Raw genomic sequence first — 23,608 nt, 5'->3', positions numbered from 1 at the left:
GAGGGACGGTGGGTGGGGCTCCAGCAGGGTAAAAGATTGCTCTCTTTAAACGATAAGGTTTTTTTTCTGGTTGTGATAAGTCATGGAGAAGAAGCTATGGGTTAGTCGAAGAGTGCTTATTCCCAATTGCCACGGAATAGGTGACCTGAAAATTTTTCACCTGCTATTATGGAAAGCTGCTGTTCAGTCAGAGTAGACAATATCTGGTCTTGGTAAACCAGTGTTCACTGTAGAGTAGCTTCATTCATTTGTGAAAACAAGAGGGGCCTAGCCTTTTGCTTCATTGAATTTCCATGCAAAGCAAAAATTAATTGGTCAGTTTTATCTACTGTCAGACACCCTATCTTTGTTTTTTAAAATGTCAGTTATAGAAGAGGGTCTCTCCAGTTATGGATCCTTTGTGAAGTAATATGTCCACAATAGATTTGAGAAGCATTAATATATTATGGTGTGGAAAAATGGGCTATTCTAAAATTCTTAGTGTTCTTCCATAGGATGGTGGCTTCAAAGTAACTCCGAATGGAGCCTACAGAGGCTTTGGCTTGGTTCATAGATGCATGAGAATGATATGGTAGAATGAGTTATTAACAGGTAGTAGACCTGACCACCACCTCCCTCCAGATTAGTGGTGGTGAATACCAGTTGTCATCGTCTCTTTGCATGTAAAAACTCTGTCATTTCAGTATTCTACCTTGTACCCTCATGTCTGAAAAATGTCTTAGGAAGTGACCATTGAGTTTGGGAGGTGGCATAAATTGAAGTTAGATGGGTTGCTACTAAGAACAATACCTTTCTGGTGCATGTGATTAGGTTGCAACACTGCTGTTTGTTTTTATTTTTTCTGTCAGAGCACAAGCTGCTGGGTGTTGGACCTACAGAACCATGGTCTATCCGGGAGAAGTTATGCTTGGCTTCTTCTGTCATGCGGAGTGGAGACCAGAACTGGTGAGATGCATGTTCCTGATGCTAATGAGAAATTTTTTCTATGTGCTCATCCAGGAAATATTTGAACGGATATCATTATGCCTATAGACTTGATTAGTTAGTGATATTGAAAGCAATTGAAGAGAAAAAGCTGGCTATGCAAAACTATCTTATTGTGAAGTTGAGACACATTTACATCCATATATGTTTGAATGTTGCTGAGTTATGTATCATTTGCACTGATTAGATAGTTGGGAATGTGAAATAATAATAATAACAACAATAATAATAACTAGTTGTTTGTCCTTGAAACCCTGATACTAACTAGCTCATGAGCCTGAGTACAGAGCCATTTTCCAGCAATTCTCTCTGTAGCTGTTTAGGTATCACATGTGTGGTACTTCATATTTAATCTAGTTATTTGCTTATGGAATGAGATAATCGAGTCAGGTGAGCAGCTGGAATTTCTGAATATCTCATGATAACTAAAGTATGCATGCTTCCATGTTTCTTTCAGGCAATGAATCAAACATGAGCTTTTTCCCTGCTGTATCTTTATAGTAAAAGGAAGGTAAATCATATTCCTGCCTTTTTTTTCTCCTATAGGGTGTCTGTTAGCAGAGCCATCAAGCCCTTTGCAGAGCCAGGCCGCCCACCTGATTGGTTTTCTCAGAAGGTATGGTGCTTAAATTTCCCCATTGCACAGAATGGCCTGTCATTTTGTTATTGAGAAATATTTGTGTGAACCTGTTCCCATGTTGAACTAAGTATTAGTGGGAAAACTCTCCAGAAAGAAAGTTTTTCTGCCCCTTCCAATGGAAAATTTAAGGGTGCATTTGAAAACTCCTTCAAAATATTTTCTTTTCTTGAGTGAAGAAAACATCTTACAAAACATTTCACTCATTCCAAATGTATAGCACAAAAAGAACTGTGGGCTCTCTAGAGTTTTCAGAAGAAGAATTGGGAAATTTGGGGAAGAACTAAAATAGTATATATTTTAAATAAACACATAAATTTTATACGAGCCCTTGTTAAAACAGTAAAAAGTTTAGGTTAGATAGGAAAATAAATTTTGCATATATTTCTGTTTTTCCTCAAAAAGTTTTCTTTAGAACAATGTTTTCCCCCTATAACTTCAACATTTACATTTCTAGGTATTCCTTTCAGCAATTAGAATAAGTAGTGTGACAGGCTGAGGTCTCTCTAGGTATTTCCTACAAAGCATAGGTGTCCAACATGCAGCTCACAAGCCAAATATAGCCTGTCTGAGATTTTTAGCAAAATGTTTTGGCTTCTACTACATTTGCATCCTAAAACTGGCATTATGAAGAATTACTGACAAAAGAAAAATGGGTATGAATAAAGCCCTAATGTAGCGATCCCCAACCTGTGGGCAGCGGACCATATGTGGTCCTTCGACTAATTGGAGGTGGGCCCCGAAGGACGCCTTCTCCCCCCCCTTTACTTCATCCCCCCCAGCCCTTTACAACACACTTCATTGTTGTGGCATGTCTGTATCTTATTTTGGATGTTTAAACATTACCATAGCGATCAGAAGGCGCTAGGGCAGTGGTTGAGAGTAGAGGAGTAAACTACCCCCCCCCCCACCGAGCCTCAGTAAAAGGCGTTGAGTGGTCCCCGGTGAGTGGTCCCCGGCGTTGAGTGGTCCCCTGTAATAAAAAGGTTGGGGACCACTGCCCTAATGCACTTAATTCACACCTGAGACACATTCACTATTTGTATCTTAAACATGGACCCTCTGGATTCTGATGTTCAGGTATTATTTTGCCACATAACTGTTATTAAGTTGGCTCATGGCAGAGCCTCATAGATCACGTGGCCTACCACTGAAAAAACGTGGGTGCTCCTGCTGTAGAGGGAGGTGAATTCAAGAAGCATTTCCCAGTCACTGTCATACTGAAATTGTACAAAGAGAGCCTATTCTCCTTCCAGCAACCAGTATAACAAGCTTGATTTTACAAAATCCCTCACTGACAATGCAGTCCTTTGCAGAGTTATCTATGCAGATTTCCTATGCAGAACTCAATGGGCTTAGACTGTATAGGATTGCACTGTGAGTGACCTACGTGTAAATCAAATGTGCAGAGGACACATCGGAATTTCAATGGAACAAGTGTACCATGTAGAAATTGGCCCTTTCCGCCAGAAGAATTGTTGCCAGTTGCAGCCCCCCTTCCCATTTATGGAGTGCAAAATCCTTACTTGCAGTTCCTAAAATACCCCCCTAAAGTCTCCTATTATCAATCCCCTAAAGACTATGAAGATGCTTTGAGCGATCTGTCATTTATTGTTCTCTGAGAATTGTGTGTATTTTTCTAGCACTGTGCATCTCAGTATTCTGAACTCCTGGAGACAACAGAGACACCTAAGTGAGTGCAAAAGCCAAATCATACGATGTTTTCCTTTTCTTTATAACAGGGCAAGGGTTGAAATACAAGGAAGATACTTTGCATTAACAAATGTTGTAACTGATTGAGTTGGGTTTTTCATTTTGTGTCTGGTAATCTTTTTCTTCCTTTCATACTCCTTGCAGTCATGTTGTAATCAGAATCTTAATTGCTTATGCAGTTTACCTCTTGGACAATAGGATGCTTTACATCCCTCCTGCTTTCAGTTGTTTGTTCAATTACCAGCATACCGCAGGGCCTGTAAGACGGAGCTCTTCTGCCAGGCTTATAGTTGAGGCCGGGCGGTAAGAAGATCAGCCCCCCCCCTCATAAACTGGCGGTAGAGAGTGTCACCCCCCCTCCTGTAGTTGAGGATGCGGAGACTAAATGAGTAAGATTAAGCCATCATTGTAAATTTATTGGAACTTATTGTTATTTTATGGTTTTTAGGGGATGGGGGTATGTAAGCCGCCTCGAGCCTTCGGGGGGAGGTGGGGTATAAATACAATAATAATAATAATAATAAAATTGTATTTGTTAATATCTTGGTCAACTTTGTGCATCCACCCACAGTTCTACTAGAACATGTTATTTCAAAAGATGATTCCTCAACCAGAGAGAGGGAATCAAAACCCATAATTGTATTGGAAGAGAGAATGGATTAATAGATGGAACCTAGAGAACACTAGGGGCAAAGCCAATTGCATCCAGGAATACAATGGATGCTAGGCCTCTCCTCCCCTGCCCTGGGAAGGCCAGCCAAGGCCTCCGTGGCCCCCCAAAAGTCTGCCGAGCCCTGGGCAGGACAGGGGGAGCACTGGTGGGGATCCCGTTCCTTCCTGTGCCACCCCAGGAAGCCCTGCCAAGGCCTGGCAAGGCCACGGCCGGATTTGTTCAGGGCGGCAGGAGTGCTGGTGGGGGCTCCCTCCCTCCTCCCTCTATCCCCATAGCCACAGTCCCTGATCCTCCGCCCTTCTTCCCAGCTCCAGCTGCCTGCCTTCTTTACTGGGGACTGGCACTTCTTCCATATGGAAGAAATTGGAGGGGACGCGATAAGGGCCGGACATCCCCCTGATTGTCTGTTGTCTGTTCGTTGGACAGACAGCCAATCAGGGAAGGACAGCCTCCCTGATTGGTGGTTAGTTGGTTAGCTCCTCCCAGCACCCTCTTACTGTTTTATTAAGAGAAACAGATTGGGGATTGAAACTGGTTGTAGTTCAGCCTTCTTATGAAAGTGACTGTGTAAGAATTGCCAGCTAATATAATTTTGTCAAAAGCAATTGGCAGCTCACCCAAACAATGTTCCATCTTAAAGCTACATTTCTGAAGTGCATGCAGGGATTACTCAGATGCATATACCCTCTGATGTACTGGAAGGCACACACTAGGCACATAATTCAAGAAAGAATGAGGGAAGTCTAAAGCTGCAAAAGTTTCTTGTATGTGTTCATTTTGGCCTCGTGACAGAATTGTGTGGTGTTTGTTTCCTACATTCTTTACAGTGATTGGGGAAGGAGGCCTCTTGAGATGTCTGTGACATAGTTCCCACAATTCAGTATAGTGTTTCAGTGTGGCTGACTGAACCAGTGATCCTAGGCATGCTAACTTGAGAGCAGATACTATTAAAATCAACAGAACTCATTTTCAAGCGATTAGGCATATAGACATGTACTCTAAGAGTAGTAGTTGAATATTTAAGTATAAACTTTTAGTATAGCAGTTCCTGTGGGTAGAAGCCTGAAAAGGAGAACAAGTAATGGGCATGAACAGCAGGCTTGGGGAGGAAAACACTTTCTGCTTCTCATAGGACTGGTTGTCACTTAAGATCCCTAGATTATTTTCCCTTTTTGATGTAGAAGAAAGCGTGGTGAGAAAGGAGAGGTAGTAGAAACTGTGGAAGATGTTATTGTGAGAAAACTGACAGCAGAACGGGTCGAAGAGCTGAAGAAGATGATTAAGGAGGCACAAGAGAAGTACAGGTATGTGCCTAATAAATTAGAATGTAGAAAACTCTTGAACTGCTTTGTTGCTTCAGAATGGATCGATAATGGTATAAAATGTTACTTCTGTTTGTATTATCCCTGCAGGCAGCTGAAGAGGGATGCAGAACTGATTCAGGCGGGACATATGGATCACAGACTGGAGGAACTGTACAATGACATTGTGGTGTGGGTTATCTTATTATTCCCCTGTTGCAGTTCTCTCTGGAATTTCACATCTGAGCTCCGGAGCTTACTCCTTGGATTTCACTGAAATCAATAAACTTCAAGGTTGAACCTAAAAAGGAACTCTGTAAAGGATTAAGCATTTGGCTTGTCAAATACTATTCGTGTTTTAAAAAGCATAATCTTTTTGAGAACAGCAGGCATGTAAATAACATATTTGATTTTTATCAATTACAGAAATTAGTTAGTTGGTATTCTACCATCACTCTTAGCTGGCATTAAGTCATGATGATTTGCCAGGCTCACATGCATACCTCAATTCTCTTCCCATTCCAGTCTCTTGCCCCAAGAATGCAGTGGGTCATTTGTAACCATTATTTTTGCATCAGAAATGGAGCAGGGGGGCATGGTGCATGCGTTATTAATGCTGATTAAAAATGTATACTGTCTCTTAATACTGGTTATAAGTGAAATATGCATGCAGCCATTGCTTCTCAAGTTCAAGTTTGAAAGATAAAATTTCTTTTTGTGTGAATGATTGAGTGAACAGTTCTCCCCTTTAGTTTCTTTCCTAAAGCACCAGGGTCAGTCTGTGGTTTCAAAATTAATGGCATTAAAAGAGAAAGAATGAAAAGTTACAGTAGCTGTTTAGCAAAATGTAGCTGTTGCTAACAATGAACATTTCAATGGGGAAAACTGATCAACTGACATAGTGGCATTCTTAGTTTCATGAGACAGTGGCAGACAGCCCAATTAATTGACCATTATGGCATCCTTCTTTAGGCTTTTGCTAAAGCCCATATTGCACAGACTGGGGGGGGGGGGGGCTCTACAATTTTTGCACTGAAAATACTTTGACTTATGTAACTCAAAATATTGATGGGAAGAGATCAGTTAGCATTCAGTAACCTTCGGGTCTGCTGAATTTCTTCAGGAAAAAAAAAATGGAAGAAGAGGAGGCAGAAGTGAAGAGGAAAGCTACCGATGCTGCTTATCAAGGTTAGCTGAGATTCTTTGTTTGCCTATTCTGTAATGAGTATGAAAACATTTAGGATGAAGATCTGACTGATTGAATCCAGATAGAAAGGCAAGGGCCTACAGAAATAATTGATCAGTATGATTTCCACAGGCTCTCCAGTGTATGTAGAAAATATACCACATGCCACCGCCTAAGCTTGCAGAGCTGGATTTTGAGGTGGGAGCCCTGAGTCATGGTAGAATGCTCTTTTAGCAGTAAAAATACACCTGTTAGAGGGTGATATGGTCAATGTTTTAGTTGGATATTAGGCAGTTTGCTACCAGTACCACGTTCAGAATCATTATGAAGTGAATAGCTGCTGGAATTCAGGATATAACTGTAGCAGCTGAATGTCTGATTTGGTGGTTGACAGTCATCTTTTCTATTGGGATTTCCTGTTTCTCAATGTGACTGTCTGAACTACAGCTTTGGAATTCAATTTCCTTTCAGCTCGTCAGGCAGTTAAGAATCCATCACGAAGAATGCCAGGAATGATGGTACGCTCTCCAGCAGGCTCAACTTCACCAGGAGGAGACTACACTCTAGGGGATTTATCCCAGCCCACTGTGGAAGAGGCTAGTCCAGGGGTAAGGATTTGGCAAAAATAATAAACCTATAATATGCAGGCATCTGTACAGCTCTCCAAGACCAGATGGGCTTATCCACCTTTCTCCACAATCTCCCTCTTCCCCATACTGATAGCTTTTCCAGAGACTGAAGTCTGCTTTGTGGCAAGGAAGTGGAATATATTTTGATTAGTGTAGAAATATAAAGGCAGAGATACACAAAGGGTTAAGGGGAGCAAGAGTGATGTAGAAGGTACTCGGTGGGTCATTGGCCCTGGAGGGAGGAGTCATTGGGACTTGTCAAGGTGATGAGGATGTGGCTTTGAACAGTGTGGTTTTTCTCTTTCTCAGGTAACTCCAGGGACATTGCCCAACACCCCAGTTGCCTCCTTCATTGGGATCCCTGACACCCCTATGGGCTCCACCTCAATGGATGCCCCCATGACCCCAGTCACAGATGATTCAGCCCAGAAAAAGATGCTAGGACAGAAAGCAACTCCGCCTCCTTCTCCTCTGCTTTCAGAGCTGCTGAAGAAAGGCAGCCTCCTGCCCACAAGCCCCAGGCTGGTATGGAGTTCACTGCTTATATATGCAATAGTTCTGGTGAATCTCTGTGACTGACTTTCACTACAAAAAGCAAAACGAACAAGCAGTTTTGAAAAAAAGCTTAGATGTCTGGCTTGTGAGTGGGACCGTGGCTCAGAGATAGAGCATCTACTTGTCTTATGGAAGATCCCAGGTTCAATTCCCTTCAATAATGGCTCGAGCAGAGTTGCCTGAAACTCAACCCCTCCAAGACGGAGATCCTGTGGCTGGGGGGGTAAGGGGCGAGAGCAGACAGCACGCCTTCCCACCCTAGCAGCTTACCATCGTGCCCCAAGCTAGGAATTTGGGTGTGACCATAGATGCCTCCCTGACTAGGTCAAGAGAATAGCGGTATTTTTCTATCTTCGCCAGGTATTTTTCTATCTTCGCCAGGCTCGGCTACTAGCGCCCTACCTATCCCTTGACCACTTAGCCACAGTGATCCATGCTACAGTCACCTCCAGAATAGATTCCTGTAACTCACTCTACGCAGGCCTACCTTTGTCCCTGACCCGGAAACTACAGCTAGTGCAAAATGCAGCTGCTAGGGTCCTCATTGAAACATCCTGGAGGACTCACATCCAGCCTATGCTGAGGCAGCTGCACTGGTTGCCAATTGCTGCCTGGATCCAGTTCAAGGTCTTGGTTTTAACCTTTAAGGCCATGTGCAGGTTGGGACCCACATACCTGAGGGACCGCCTACCACCCTATGCCCCCTGCAGGGCCTTACGCTCTGCGGGTGAGAACCTGTTGGTCGTCCCTGGCCCAAAGGAAGCGCGCCTAGCCTCGACCAGGGCCAGGGCCTTCTCGGTCCTGGCCCCAACCTGGTGGAATGAGCTCCTTGGTGAACTGCAGGCCCTGCGGGATTTGTCAGCTATCTGCAGGGCCTGTAAAACGGAGCTGTTCCAACAGGTCTATGGTTGAGGCTGGGGTCAGTGAACCAGGGACATCGCTCCCCCCTAGGAGTCAGAGTGTACATACTCCCCTCCATCCTATCCTTTTTACCTTTTTTGATACTGGGGGAGGGATGGGATTTTTAGCCGTCATGTTGGTAGTACAATGTTTTTAATGGGAATTTTTATGGGGTTAGACTGCTGTGACCCGCCTCGAGCCTGTCGGGAGAGGTGGGAAATAGATATAATAATAATAATAATAATAATAATAATAATAATAATAATAATAATACCTCCAGTAAAAGGATGTAGTAGCAGGTAATGTGAAAGACCTCTGCCTAAAACCCTAGAGAGCTGCTGCTAGTCAGTGTAGGCCATATTGACCTTGATAGACTAGTGGTCTGACTTGGTTTCAGGCTTCTTCGTGTACTGAGGAGCCAGAAGCATCAGACTTACACACACTTTCTAGGCACACAAAGAGGTTTGATTACATAATCTCACTACCAAAACTGCAGAGAAAGAAAGAGGGAAAGAGATTTTCTGAATTCTGTTCCCAGTGAGTTTCTGGCTGTTGCAATATTTGAGCCAGGAATTTCTGGATCGTGGTTCATGCCTGTAACTGCAGCTCTGCCACTGTGGCCAAGTGTAGCCTGTTAAAGAAATGCAGTTGCAGATTGCTCATACTCTTAATTCATAATTAGCTTTTGTCTTTTTGATTTATAATACTTACATCCTGCTCTTACATAGTCTGCCGCTGCTTTCCCATTACAGAGCACTGATTAGGTCTACACTCAGTTAGCTTTAGTAATGCCACCTCATTGGATGCTTCATCTTGGCCTGTTTCAATAGGTTCTTAAATATTTATACATATCATAAGCCACAGCTTGTTTTGGAAGGGATGATGCTAGAAATGCTTTAAATTCTTCCATCTTTGATATGGTATTGACACTGGAGAAGAAGTGACTATCAGGGAGCATATATATATACTAAAATAAAATAGTATGTATCAGCTAGATTAAAAAGATGATGAATCAATGCATTAATACAGGCGATCTTTCATAATTAGTCAACCATTTCCTTGCTATTCACCTCTTTATAACTTACATGTTTGCCGTGGCTGGATGTCATATTTTAATGTACTTAGGTGTCAATCCTTCCTCCTGCATGGGCACAATAACTGCATGCAGAAGGATCTACATAGGGCTCATTGGAGCTTCTGTTTCCCCACTGCCTCCCTTCCTTGCTCACCCTCAGAGCTTATGGGAAATGGAGGGGCCACACACTGGGAATGGGGGAAGAGAACTGTGAGTCACAGAGGTAACTAGTGCTGCATGGATGGTATTCCCATGCATAAATTGGGGGGAGGGAATGGAATCTGTAGATCTCAAGAGGATGCACAGTTTGTGAATACCACACCTTTGCACAGAAAAGAATCATACTCTTGCTATATACTTGGTAGCCAGGGCTTATTTTAGCATACCTTGTCTTATTTATTCCCCACTTTTAGTGACTTTTGGTGGTATGCCTGATCCCTTTTTGTATCTCTTCTGCATGCTAAGGAGATGTCTGGGGAAAGTTTCTAAGTAAAACACCTGACTGTAAACCTCTTGCTTCTTTTTGGGCTGAACATTTGAGTTGGAAAGGTTCTAGCATTTTAATTAAGCAAATTGAGTGAGCTCAGAGAACAAGCTTCTAAGTCCTTTGTGAGAAATACAGTTCCCTTTCTATTAACAGAAATAAGAAAAGATTTTTTGGTCAGTTGGCTCCCCCCACCCAATATCTGCACGTGTTCACATGGCAGGATACCTTGATTCTCTGTTACCAGGTTACCAACAGAGGATATGAGTGTGTCAATAGAGTGATAGTAAGTGCTTGGAAACATGGAATACTGCATGAAATACAACATGGAAGAGAGACCTGATATTGTGTGTTCAATACTGCAGTAGACTGCAAGTTGATTTTAACATCTAAATATCCTTCATCCTTTGGCAGGTTGGTGAGAGCGAAATGACTGTGGTTTCTGGTCATGCAAGCAGCTCTGGTATCCTTCTTGATGTGGGAGGGGTCCTTCCAGTGCTGCATGGTGGTGAAATGCAGTTAGCTTCTACGACCATTCCTGCATCTCCTGCTGCTTCTGGTAAGTCTTGAGAATGCTACTGTTATTGTTGCGCCCCCACCCCCCGCCCTCCCCCTTCCTGCTGTTTTGTCTTCTCTCTACTCCTGTGTTACATACTTGCATTATTCAGCCACACCATGCTTCCTTTCTTCCTCCCTGTTCTGTTTTTCTCTTCTTTTTGCGTTTTATCTTTGGGATTCTCTTCGTACTGGTGTTTGTTCTGCCACTTCCTTGTACTCCAAACACTTCTTCAGACATCTCTCTTAAGTAATCCTAGAATGTTTTCTCTCATGATTGATCCTATTTGGAAAAGCTTTTTAATTCCTCATCCCTCCCAGTTTCCATGTCTCACCAGTAGTGTGTCTTCTGGATTAGCCTTTAGGGCTGAGGCCATTTTTTTTTTTACTTTTTCTGATTGCTAAGTGTCTCATTTAAGTAGTCTGGGAATTTGACCTTTGATTTTAAATGGGATTTTCTCTAGCTCTTTAAAGCTATGAAAGTAAGCCTAAACGTATGTGAGTAGTATTTGCAAAACTCAGTTGCCTGAATGGGTGAGGGAAAGGAGTGCAGGGATGTTAGTGGCCCCAGTGAGCTGTGGATGACTGTGTAGGCCTCTTATAATTCCCACAAATGATGTCCATGTTTATATTATATTTTATACAGGCTGCATCATTTTTATGCTGCCAAATGGCTTACTTTTCGTTTAGGCTTACTTTCATAGCACAACATGCACAGCCCTGTCTTTATGATTCTGTATCATAGTCTGCTTTGCATACTTTATGCAACAGAATCTTGACTCTGATGGAGAATTTGATTTCATGGGTTTCTTGATCTTTTGAAAAATAAGTAATTGTTATTACAGTATGAGAAAATTAGTAGTGGACAGAATTATTAAATTAAATAAACTTAAAAGAAAACACGTGTGGGATGGATCTAGGGATGCCAGCTTCCAGGGGGGACCTGGAGATCCTCTGAATTACAGCTCCTCCTCATATGAAAATGGATGTTTTGGAGTGTGGACTCTGTGGTATTGTACCCCACTGAGGTATTTGTCCTCCCAGGCTTCATCCTCAAATCTCCAGGAGCCCCCCAACCTGGATCTAGCAACCGCTGCCCCCCATCCCTCACTGATGGCAAGGGGGGACTTGCGAACCTTAGGTGGATCCAATGATGCATCAGTGGAAGGAACTAATGGTTTTGAATCTTTCCTGCCTTTCCTTCCTCCCATCAGCCATTTCTGACCCTGGGAATCTGTTTTCCTGCAGTTTGAAGTGGCTGCTGGGTGAAGGGGAAAGTGGGGAAGATCTGTGATCATTGCACTAAAGATTCACAACACTGGTGCCAAGGGAATTTCTGGATCTAACCCATTTCAGCTGAAGCCTCAGGGGCCAGCAGAAGAACTTGGCAGGTCATCTGTTAATCGGAGGTTACAGAAATAGCCCTAGGTGTACCTGGTGTCCCACGTGCCATCACTTTGCAGCCTACATTTCCCTTGCTTCCTTTAAACCATTTAATCCTTATCAGTATCCCATGAATTCTTGAAGCCTCCAGATGTTGGAACGTGAACAAACAAATAAAAAAATATTGCACAAATCTTCATTTTTCAGTGTGCAGATAATGGGTGGGTTTACAAAAGATTTGAGTCTCTTAGGTGCAGAATGGAATTTTATTAATGATATCTAATATTGCCAGGCTTGACATTTGAAATTGTAGTGACTTTTGGACTTGCTAGGGACCCTAACAGACTCTGAAAGCTGTTTATATCCAGTTTTGTAGATATGTGTCATAGTTTACAACCCCAGACCAAAGATTCTATGAAGAGCACAGGGTTTGCTTGCTTTATTGGCCTGTGTAGCTGTTGCTTCTTGGCTAATGTGCCTTTCCCCTCTTCATACTTTGTTAGGTGCTCCTACTCTTTCCCGCCTTTTAGAAGCTGGTCCAGCACAGTTCACCACATCACTTGCTTCCTTTTCTGCTGTCACCAATGAATCTCCAGCCAAACTTCTGCCTCCCCCTGTAGAATCTGTGTCTCAGACAACTATAGTCACGGTGCCCACACTACCAGCACCAGCTGCTGTGCCACCAGCCACCACTCCTGAAAGTGTAGCGTCAGGTGCGTCCTTGCACTATGTCACTTGCTGCCTTAAGGAAGATTTCTTTTAGGGTTAGCAGAAGGGGTGTATGAACAGGGGCTTTGGCCATCTTGTATTGGTAGCAAAATGTTTGACCCCAAGATTCAGAAGGTAATTGTGCCAGTGGGGGGAGGGACAAATAATGGTATTGAGATAGCCACAAAGAAGCACTCAGGGTTTCTGTCAGAATACAGGAGCAAATGAAAGAAGGATATTTGGGATGAGTGACTGGGACTAAGCTAGGCTGTGGTGCATAGACTTCCTGAGTGAATCCTTCTGTTATTGTTGGGGAGGGGACACCACGCTGTATGTGCTTTTGGTTTGGGGTTGTAGAATGCTTTTGATTTCTTGATCTGACCCACGCTGCTGGTTGCTGCAGCTGCCAGGCTTTCACTTGACTTGTCACTCTTGTCCAGTGAGTCAGCCCAATGCGTGTGTTTCCATGGAGGCAGTGCCCGATCCTCACTCTGTGACAGTGTCAATGGACAGCAGTGAAATTTCCATGATCATTGATTCCATCAAGAAAGAATGCCTGGGCTCTGGGGCATCCGTTGCTGTAGGGACTTCCAAAGACCACAGCATGGATGAGAAGGAAGACCTGGATCTGGCTGAGAAGATGGATATTGCAGTTTCCTATGCAGGGGAAGAGCCTTCCTACACAGGGGAAGAACTGGACTTTGAGACTGTTGGGGATATCATAGCCATAATTGAGGACAAGGTAATTATCTGCTTATCTAGCTTTAAGGAATTGCCTGTTCCTTGGGACATTTCTTCCTCCTTGACTACTTTTCTGGGCCCAGAACCCTAAATCATACTTACTGTAAGTTCTCATGTTAAAACGTTCTCTTGCCACACATAGGTAGGTAGCATTGGGGGTTCCCCAGTGGGAGTTCAATTCCAAGGTGCAAGTGGGCTCAATTTTGATTGTGACTGGTATTCAGGGAGAGTGAGTACTTAAGCCTGCTCCTGTTACTGTTTTCCCAACCTGCTGTTTGCCCTATTGGATAACCTTAGGTATGCTAATGACTACACATAAGTCTCCCCAAAAGAGCAAACAGAGGCTTCCCAGGAAATGTCAGGATGGCAAAAGGGATAGACTTAAATGGTTCTTCCAATGTCTTATTGTTCCAATCCAAATTGGTAGTTTTAGATGGGGAATTCCTAGATTACATGTGTCAACCACCATATGGACTCTGTAACTTATGAAGTGGCCATGAAGGTGACCAACAGGAAAGGTCTGTAAATTTTGGTTGGACTTCGTGGTCAGCAGAACTATCCCTTCTTGAACTCAGGGGAAGATCTTTTCTCTGACATCTGACTTAAGAGGTGCTTGGAGCATCTTTACATTGTAGCACAAGGCCAGAGCCACCTGTTACTCCCTCCCCACGTTGAGAGGGAATTCGCAAGTTTTGGTGCCCTTCCTGTCTAGAATTGGATGCTGGGTGTACTGGAAGCCATATAGCATGGTCTATTATTTCTTTGGTATAGGTGGATGACCATCCTGAAGTCTTGGATGTAGCAGCAGTTGAGGCTGCTTTGTCTTTTTGTGAAGAGATTGAGGATCCCCAGTCACTGACTAGTCCCTGGGAGCATCCAATCCAGCAGGAGCATGAGAAGCAGAATCAGATTCCTCAAATGACCATGACCATAAAGCAAGAGAGAGCTGACTGTGATGAGTCTGAAGCTAAGGGGATCAGAGATCTAATGAGCATGGGGGATCTGGGGACAGACATAAAAACAGAGCCTGCTGAGCAGGAGCAGATACATCTGGGCTCTAAGGAAGTGACCAGAACAAATGAAGCCCCTGAGCTGAGGGGCCATATCTCTGAGGATGAGCAGGCTTCCATTGGTGGTGTTCAGAGCTCTGAAATGGAGATGGAATCTACAAAAGAGGAAGTGCATCATGGCACAGTGAAGACAGAGGTATGTAGTTGAGGTGGCTTCCATGGGACTTTTGTGCTGGTAAGTGAAGAATGAGAGGGTGCAAGAGAGGCCCTGCGTTTGATGCTCCTTTCAGTAAGTCAGCAGAAAATGGAGAACGGACAGTTTCATTTCTGGTCGCATTCATGACCATGTTTAACACGTGTAAAATGATGATTACATACCCAGGCACCCTCAAATTCAATTGCTTGTATGCAAATAAAAACCATCTGCGCATTGCTGCTTAGATCATTCTACTTTTGCTAAGCAGGGGGTGGGCAGTGAAGCCTCAACCCCATGGAAATCTTTCTCGGACACCCTCCTGGATTCTGAGGTTGCTGCCAGCACTGCCCACACACCTGAGTAGTCCTTTTGTTTTGTTTGATTTTTTGTCATCAGTGAAAAACAGAGAGACTGAGCTCTTCACCCAGTGCCACATTCTGCATGTTCATTGTACTCACACAGGACTGCAACATGCACACAACTCTGGCTACATATTATCTCTTCGGAAATAAATTGGCTAAATATGGACTGCTTTTCTGTGTAGGCAGCCAGCTTGCTATTGCCATCTTCTTTCTAGGCCCTTAAACATATTTGCAGGTTTTATGGTAAACTCAGGACAAAAAAGGTCCTAATACTTAAGAACATTGTGTTTCTTCCTAGCTTCCCCTTGATGATGAGACTTCCTCTCCACATGCTCCAAGTGCAAGTGAAGACTCCTCACAGGCAGACCTTCACCACAAATACGAGCTTTCAGGTACTCTGATTGGGTTGATGAAGAGAGAGAATCCTTTGCTATGGGATTCGGGAGGGGGTAGTACCTGATGGCCCAGAACGCCTGGTGAGTGGATGTTCCAAAATGGAAGAGCAATCTTAATTATTCCTTAGAATAAAGCTTTTTATGTTTCTCCCTCCCCAGAATCAATGAAGGAAGAAGCCCAGGCTCTTTTTGAGAATCAGATGAAGGTATTTTGTTTTCTCTAAAATCATTTGTCATAAATGCATGCTGAGAATAGTGCTTAGCTGCTAAGAGTCCAGAGGTTAAGGTAGCCAGAACTGATGCATGCTGTCATCTCAAAGGTATGCTGACTACTCAGAGTGTAGACTGCAAGGAAAATCTCAGTTAATCTTTCCCAAAGCAGGGGTCCAGATCTTTCCTGTAGTTTTTAAGGGGCCACCACAAGCAGAAACCAGCCACTCCCAGAGTGTCTTCTAGCTGTGACGGGGATGATTGTCCATGTGACTCTAGAATGGCTTTGCAGTAGCCAAAGCCCTTTTGCTTTCCCCACCGCTGTCATCTGTGGCCGCTGTCCTAGGTGCTGGTGCTGGCAGCTGGTTATGCTGATTGCTGGAATTTTAATCCTGTACCTCAGGATGCTCAGGGTGAAGAGGATGAGGAGGATGGTGCCAGCGAGGCTGCCAGTCTGGAGGAACCCAAAGAGGAAGATCAGGGTGAGGAGTATCTTTCAGAAATGGACAATGAGCCCCCTGTGAGTGAGAGCGATGATGGCTTCAGTATCCATAATGCACCTTTGCAGTCTCACACACTGGCTGACTCCATCCCCAGCAGCCCTGCCTCCTCACAGTTGTGAGTATCGGTGAACCTATAGCTACTCATAGACATTCAAGATCATGCCACTAGCCTCCTGAGAGGTCCAGGACTAACGTAACCCTTTGCCCATCAATCTGTAGTGTAAATTAGCTTTGACTGCTCTCATTGTAAGGCTTTTATTTTTTTAATACTTGTATTGCTGTGTGGAGGAGCTTCATAGTTCAGACTTCAGCTGCTACGAAGAGAGTCTTCCTTCTTTCACTTGCATGCAGAAATGTGGGCTGGTGGGGACTGTTTTGTGAGGCGTCCTGCCTAGTGGCCTGGTAGACCCAGGCATATCTGGCTTTGGAACCTTTATGTGTCCTGCTCTGATCGATACTTTTCTCCCTCAAGCTCTGTTTGCAGTGAGGATCAGGAGGCCATTCAAGCCCAGAAAATTTGGAAAAAAGCAATTATGCTGGTTTGGAGAGCGGCAGCCAATCACAGGTAAGTTAACAGTCTCCTGACTCTACTCCAGTGTTTTGGGAATCCATCAGTGTCTGGGATAGTAAAAAGAAGACTTAGTGCTTTTAATTCTGTGGTTTTTGAAATTTCCATGGAGCTTTTTAGCACAAAAATATGGCAGCCTTTATGACATTCTGAGAATCCAAAGTGTCTCATATGCCAACATCTTGACCAATCCCTTGTGGCTATGCTGGGAAACTCAGAGAAAGTTCCAAAATCCATAGACAGCATTAGCTTAGCTGGGATTAGGTTGGCTAGTGCTCATTGGAGGGCCTCCCCTCACTGTGAAGTTCTGTCTGCCAAGAAGCAATGCTGGCACCATCCCCGCAGGGCTTTCAGGCTGAATTGAAATATTTTCTCTTACAGAAGACCTTTGAACTGGATAGAAGACGGATTGTTGAGTTGGTTTTTATGAATAAAGGAGAATTTGTTTATTTGATTTTACTTACACATTGGGACTGAGTAATGAATTGTAGGTGTAGTGGAGACCAGGCACTTATCTTGGTGCATGTTCCTGTCAAATCTGATCACTTCTTCTGTGTCTACTAATAGGACAGTGAATGAAAAGATGGTTAATAGATTAAATGTTTTCAAAGTGAGTGGGTATCTAGAATGGCCTTCTAGTGGTTAAGGAGTGGCAAACCATCACCTATTGCAGCTCTCACTTCATGCATCTGGTTTTTCATATTGGCAACTATGCTATACATGTCTCAGTTCTGCTTCCCCAGTTTGATAGAACTGATCCAAACAAATAGACAAAATGTGGAAAATTGCTTTGTGCTACTTGATTTGCAGAATGTGTTTTCAGACTGCAAAATTCCTTGGCTTGAATGTGTTGAATAAATAAAGTTGGGGACGGTGCTGCCATCTTGGCCTGGTATCTACGTGGGTTTCAACAGCCAGTCATGTCATTTTACAAAGACTCAATAATGCCTGTTTTTTTATATAGATATGCCAACGTCTTCTTGCAGCCGGTGACTGATGATATAGCACCAGGATACCACAGCATTGTACAGAGGTCAGTAACCACTTCTGTACTGATGTTGAATCAATATGTTACAGATCAACACTGACTAATGATTGAGCGTGTGTTATTCAGAATAGGAAGTCTCTTCAGCCTAGCACCAATACAGTCAGGCTGTTGGGGTTGTGTGCCCTTATAAATATTTATATGCCACTTTTCAAAGTTGTTCAGAGCAGCTTAAAACAATAAGTAAGAGAAGAACTAAGCTTAAATCAGCAAAAGGTAAAAAAGGACTAGGAAAGATGAAATATCAAGGAAAAAGAACTTTAAAACTGAAGATGTAAATAACTAATTATGGTGTAGGAGACACTCATCTGCATGAAGCAGTAATAAAATGAATCAAGATAATAACTGACATAATTTGGGGTTTTTGGAATATACAGAAGGAAAGAGGCTAGTTTTAAGAGTGGTTGCCATTTGTATTTTCAAAATGTATTTTTAATACATTTGTTGCTAAAACTAACAACTTGATGGGTTTTTGATAGGCCAATGGATTTATCAACCATTAAAAAAAATATTGAAAATGGGCTGATCCGAACCACAGCAGAGTTCCAGCGAGATATCATGCTCATGTTCCAGAATGCTGTCATGTACAACAGTTCTGACCATGATGTGTACCACATGGCTGTGGAAATGCAGCGAGATGTCTTGGAGCAGATTCAGGTAAAGGCACAGCCAAAGCAGTATTCATGTCCTGGTTTGGTGTGGGGAGGTACTGATCAAAATTAGAGAAGAGGCCTGCTCCTTTTGGCATCTTGAATGTCTCATCGGCTTGTCTGGTCCCCATGGAACTTAATCTGCTGACTTACCTTGAAGCAAAAAGAATGCAGGCTTAGGAACAAACCAGTTAACTGGAAAGTCCAACATTGTAGTAGCAAAGCCACTAACATGCAATCATGTTGAGAACCCTAATAGCTGTTATGTGGTTTCTTGCAGCAATTTCTAGCCACACAGCTGATCATGCAGACGTCTGAGTCTGGGATCAGTGCAAAAAGTCTGCGTGGACGAGATTCCACTCGGAAACAAGATGCTTCAGAGAAGGTGGGGGCTAATGAGCTGGTGATCCTTGGATTTATTTGGGGGAAATTGTTAAAGGCATATGTATTTATATTTATATATATATATATATATATAATATATTTTCAAGGGGTGGGGTTACTGTAAATTCAGAATCCAATTTAAAGAATTATCTTAGAATAGAAGCTTGTTTGCCTTCTTTGGGTTGATCAGTAACAAAGATGGCTGTTTCAGTTCCCTATTCCCAGCAGTCAGGCAAGTTGAAAAGCTCTGTTTGATCTTTCAAGTCAAAGATTGTTCCAAAGTGAGTCTGTGAAGGGCAGTTCCAGGGTATAATCTGAACAGAGAACTTAAAGACAGACAGAATCAGAGTTTTATCTGTCAATAATTGTTAGTGAAGTAATTTCACCTACCAGCACTAAGTCCAACTGAGGAATAGTCTTTGGTGTTTAGTCTATCAGCATGTCTGATAGTATCTAATGAACTGGGAACTTCTTGATCCTTGGGTGTCCAGTGCATGAAAGAACAAATGTGGATCGGCTGAAGGAAATTCTTCATCTTGGAGCTCCTCCTGCAGCCAAGCTAGCAGCCCCTAGTTTTTGGTGTTTTAGTAATTCAGCATGTCTCCTGTGTGAGAAGTTCCCCACAGAGGGGATGGGACTGAGTAATGAATTGTAGGTGTAGTGGAGACCAGGCACTTAGCTTCTTGGTGCATGTTCCTGTCAAATCTGATCACTTCTTCTGTGTCTACTAATAGGACAGTGTCCCTATGGGCTCTCCTGCATTTCTTCTTTCTCTTTTTGTAAGTATTTAATAATTCAGTTTCTCCCAGCATATCTACAAGGGGGGGATGTGATGATGCCTTGTTAACATTACTGTAGGACTGGAGTTCCGTCAATGAAATATAAGAGATGTGTCTAGCTCCTTAGGTTCCGGTGTACTGTTGGTGATTGTACTACTCTTGGCTCAGGCCTTGATCTTCCATAATCCATGTTCTACTGTTCTGGGTATATGTAGAGTACAAGATTCTTACTTTTTTATCTTGCCTTGAGGGTAAAATAATCAGTGCAGTCTGTGTTACTCAGTAATTACAACTCTCTCCTAGAGTCTCTCCTAGACTCTCCAGAATCCTATATAAGGTTTAAGTATATTTAACATTTGCATACTGCATTATTGCTTATAGAGCTCTTTCCAAAAGAGATGAGAGCACAATACACATGTAATCAAATTCTAGCATTGGATTAAAATAGTCAGCAAATATCAGTACAGTGCCTAAAGTGAAGCTGCTCCACTATCTACAATCACATTCCTGTAGCATGAAAGCCTTTTAAAATGAGAAAGTTTTGGTCAATCAGAATGTAAAAAAATCAGAATGTAAAAATCAGAATGGCCAGATGTCTCTCTAAGACCGTTTATGCACTGGAGGTTTCAAGTCAGGTCAAATACCTTTATTAGCATAATAGCAAAACATGTATATAAAAGACAAAGCAATTCAGATTCCAGGTCACTTGCAGAAAATCCCGTGGAGGAATTTTGCAGTGCCTTCGATTACTTGAGGATTGTGATCCAGTAAAAAAAGAGAGTGCGCTACTGTTGAGGGACTGTGAATCATGCTTGCCCACATGAGAGGATATATGTAGCGTTCTCTAAGATGGTTGTGTTGCACTCAAAGGAGGAGAATGTGCTCCACTGACTCAGCTTTCTTGGCGGGACCTGAGCAGAGTCTGTCGGCATATCGGATTTTAGCATATTGACTTCTAGTCACTGCCGTAGAAGGTTTAGCCTTGCTAGCATAAAAAATAGCTTCAGGGAAGACAATTTTAAAGATGTAAAGTACTCCAGGATCCTTCTTGCTGGGGAGGTTTCATGCCAGGCTGCAGGCTGGAGTTTTAGTCATGGCAGGTTGCCTCACCTCTTCCTGCACCCACATGGGGTGAGCATTTGGCTGGGTGCGCCTCATCCGCACCCAATTTGTGCTCCTGCATGGAAGCTGGGGCAGTGAAGTTCCCAGTGCATAAATGGTCCTAGATATGTTTACTGTGCTCCCAAATTATAAAAGTACATAATACAGCTTACCCCAAATGGTTCTTTGTTAAAATACTGGAGAGTTATATTGGAATCAAGTTGTATTAGTTTACTTAGAAAAATTGGCATTTCATAAGGTCTTCTTAATATAACATATATGAAATGTTGAATTCATGGCAAAGCATAACATACTTTGTGCAGTCCTAATCCTAATTGTTTATATCTTTCTTGATGTCAGGCTTATCAAAATATCTGAGCCTTTTCATCAGGTCTTGTAAAAGTGTTTTCTACTAGGAGACAAGAAGAAAACCCATTTAAAGCAGTCTGTCCCAAGTACCTTTTGTCCATTGGGTTCAGTTCTGGGCACATTTGTAGTTAATACAGTGCAATGGATATATAATTCCAGTGACTTGTTTCATTCTGTATAAGAGGGTATAGAACTCACTACTTCTAATTTCCTAGTCTTGTTTGTCAACTATAAGATAGTATGCTCAGATCCTGGACCTGCCCACAGATTAGCCCTTTGGACAAGAGCTGAAACTAGCTCTCATTTTAAGTTTGCCTTTTAAAATTGATCTAATTGTTACTAGTCAAACATATTGTGTCATTTTAAAGTACTGTGCATAATTGTTTCTACTGTTTTGCCCACTTAGGAATAGAATGTTTAAATAACAGATGCCTCTGTTATTTAAAGAGAAAGCAAGTTACAGATAAGCTGCAGTTTCTTACACATTTCTCAGAACACTTGGTTTCAAGCCTCAGCTACCTCTAGCACTCTGCAGCGAATGTGATAATTCACAAAGGTGTGCATAGCGAAGAGACGAAAGACATATTCACTTACTTCTTCTACAGATATAGCATGGACATAGTTTATTTTCTTAAGCCTTTTTTTCCAATGACAAACCTTTAAATAACTTATCATATCTTAATAAAGGTTGGTTTGATGCTGGATGTAAGATGGCCAGGAAGAAACTTGTATCCTATACCAGAAAGTTTTGCCACTCAAATACCAATATCTCAGCTTCTGCTCTTAATTCACTCAGATGTAAATAAAAAAATCTTCTTAAGCAAAAGAAACTGGATCATTCAAAACAATTGCTTGGAGCTGATCCTGCGTTGAGCAGGGGGTTGGACTAGATGGCCTGTATGGCCCCTTCCAATTCTATGATTCTATGAATTATGGCAAGAATTAAGTAAGACTGTTACAAAGAAGAATGAGGCACGCTTTTGGCGACTCATTTCTTCTGGTTTTGGGAGGCCTCATTTACAATTAGATGCCCAAATTTCTGGTAAGGATTGGTATGTATATTTTAGAAACATCTTTAGTAGTTCTCATTCCAATTCCTTGAACGATGGCCCTCAAGAACAAATCCCCCAAATTTTACCAGCTTGGCCCCAAGTTAACTGAATCGGAAATCAAAAAACTTATTCTATCATTAACAGGAGGAAAATCTCCAGGGGAGGACATGATTCCCCCAGACTTGTATAAATCCTTTCCGGACTGGTGGGCTCCAGTATTAGCCAAGATATTTACAGATATGGAAGCAACCATTGACTGAATAGTCTGTAATCCTCCTTGAATTCTAGTGAGAAAGGTGGTCATAAGCGGTGGTCATAAGTGAAGCTAATAATAATGACTACATTTCTGCATTAAGAAGCTTGTTGATCTGCCAAGGAAATGTTTCAGCTAATTTTCTTCAGCCCAAGATAATTGGAGTGGGGTGGGAAGTTGTGTCATCTTCTAACACTTGTCTGTTAAAGGCAGAACAGACCATGAGGAAAGGCAGCCAATTGGAGAGGGCAGCAGATGGAAGTAAACTCTCAAATTCCCTACATTCATGGAAAGCCACTGTGAGGAGATGCTAGGGAGGTAGTGCCAGGGCCACGCACATGGAAGAGAACTTCTGTAAAGATCAGCAGTTGGATCAGGTATGTTAGCCAGCATTCCCTTCTGTCCACTAGGAGAAACAACCTGGAACTTTTCACATGGGGCAAAAGCAGCACTGTATCCTTGCCAAAAGGAGTCCCCAAGCAAGTGTGACTCCACTGATGCACTAACCACCACACCATTACATGGGGGCGTAACACTGCTGCAGGGTCATTTAGGAAGGAGAACAGCATTGCTTGTTCATGTGTGGAATCTCTTCTGGTAACCCAGCTGGCAATCAGTCTGTCAGCCTTGGCTGATGATCTTGTCAATACTTGCTTTCCCCTTTTTTACTTTGCATCTTGAATAGGATGGTGGAACCAGAGGGCGCCGTTGTGCTATTGAAGCAGACATGAAGATGAAAAAATGAAGCAGGAGGTAACAGACCAGACCCAAGAATCAAAACTAAAACCTTCCTGATGCCAAGTGGAAACTGCTACAGACAGAAAGAGGCAGCTTCTGGGACTGACCAGTCTGTTCAAGATAGTAGTTTTCTAGAATGTGTTACCAGGGGAAATCCCAGGAGAAAGCAAACACCCCACTGCCTGTTGTAAGGCAGCACAACTGGGACTTTGTTAGTCTCCTCCTGTTAGCTAGCAACTGGTGGCTATTATGTACTGTACTGTGAAGTGTACATATTTTTTTGTATTAGTGGAGTGTAAATGTGTATATTAAACTGTAGTAGAGAATCCTATATAGATCTGTGTGGTTTTTATGTGTGCATTGATTTGTGTACATCTCTACAAAGAAAGTCAACTTTGAAAGTACTGAAATAACCTTCTATTTTTAGGCCACATAGGCACACAGAATAGCACGTGAATTTCTCTCTCAG

At 42.6% G+C, this 23,608-nt stretch overlaps 1 protein-coding gene across 7 annotated transcripts in view; it reads left to right on the top strand.

Annotated features, from left to right (window-relative positions):
* Positions 1–23,608, top strand: part of BRD8 (bromodomain containing 8) — a 36,626-nt gene that overhangs the window by 171 nt on the left and 12,847 nt on the right. For 2 of the 7 annotated variants that reach the window (XR_013229125.1, XR_013229126.1), the window contains exons 2-23: positions 849–945; positions 1,531–1,600; positions 3,265–3,314; positions 5,189–5,311; positions 5,420–5,500; positions 6,432–6,496; positions 6,966–7,102; positions 7,433–7,648; positions 10,552–10,696; positions 12,579–12,788; positions 13,224–13,525; positions 14,296–14,730; positions 15,391–15,484; positions 15,647–15,693; positions 16,101–16,315; positions 16,673–16,765; positions 17,733–17,801; positions 18,293–18,470; positions 18,744–18,848; positions 19,582–19,626; positions 22,611–22,778; positions 23,087–23,465. Coding sequence is in view for 3 of the 7 variants with exons in the window: in XM_077326178.1 (XP_077182293.1) it covers positions 83–140; positions 849–945; positions 1,531–1,600; positions 3,265–3,314; positions 5,189–5,311; positions 5,420–5,500; positions 6,432–6,496; positions 6,966–7,102; positions 7,433–7,648; positions 10,552–10,696; positions 12,579–12,788; positions 13,224–13,525; positions 14,296–14,730; positions 15,391–15,484; positions 15,647–15,693; positions 16,101–16,315; positions 16,673–16,765; positions 17,733–17,801; positions 18,293–18,470; positions 18,744–18,848; positions 19,582–19,626; positions 23,087–23,146 (2,895 nt within the window). In the remaining 4 variants the exon portion in view is untranslated. Of the gene's footprint in view, positions 1–8; positions 141–848; positions 946–1,530; positions 1,601–3,264; positions 3,315–5,188; positions 5,312–5,419; positions 5,501–6,431; positions 6,497–6,965; positions 7,103–7,432; positions 7,649–10,551; positions 10,697–12,578; positions 12,789–13,223; positions 13,526–14,295; positions 14,731–15,390; positions 15,485–15,646; positions 15,694–16,100; positions 16,316–16,672; positions 16,766–17,732; positions 17,802–18,292; positions 18,471–18,743; positions 18,849–19,581; positions 19,627–22,610; positions 22,779–23,086; positions 23,466–23,608 lie in introns of those variants that run through there. The other 5 variants (XR_013229124.1, XM_077326178.1, XR_013229127.1 and 2 more) reach the window with 5 other exon arrangements.

This window comes from Paroedura picta, chromosome 3 (genome assembly GCF_049243985.1).
Source record: "Paroedura picta isolate Pp20150507F chromosome 3, Ppicta_v3.0, whole genome shotgun sequence".
Taxonomy (NCBI): Eukaryota; Metazoa; Chordata; class Lepidosauria; order Squamata; family Gekkonidae; genus Paroedura; species Paroedura picta.
Note: the sequence above shows the minus strand (reverse complement) of the source record. Positions and strands in the feature narration are given on the sequence as shown.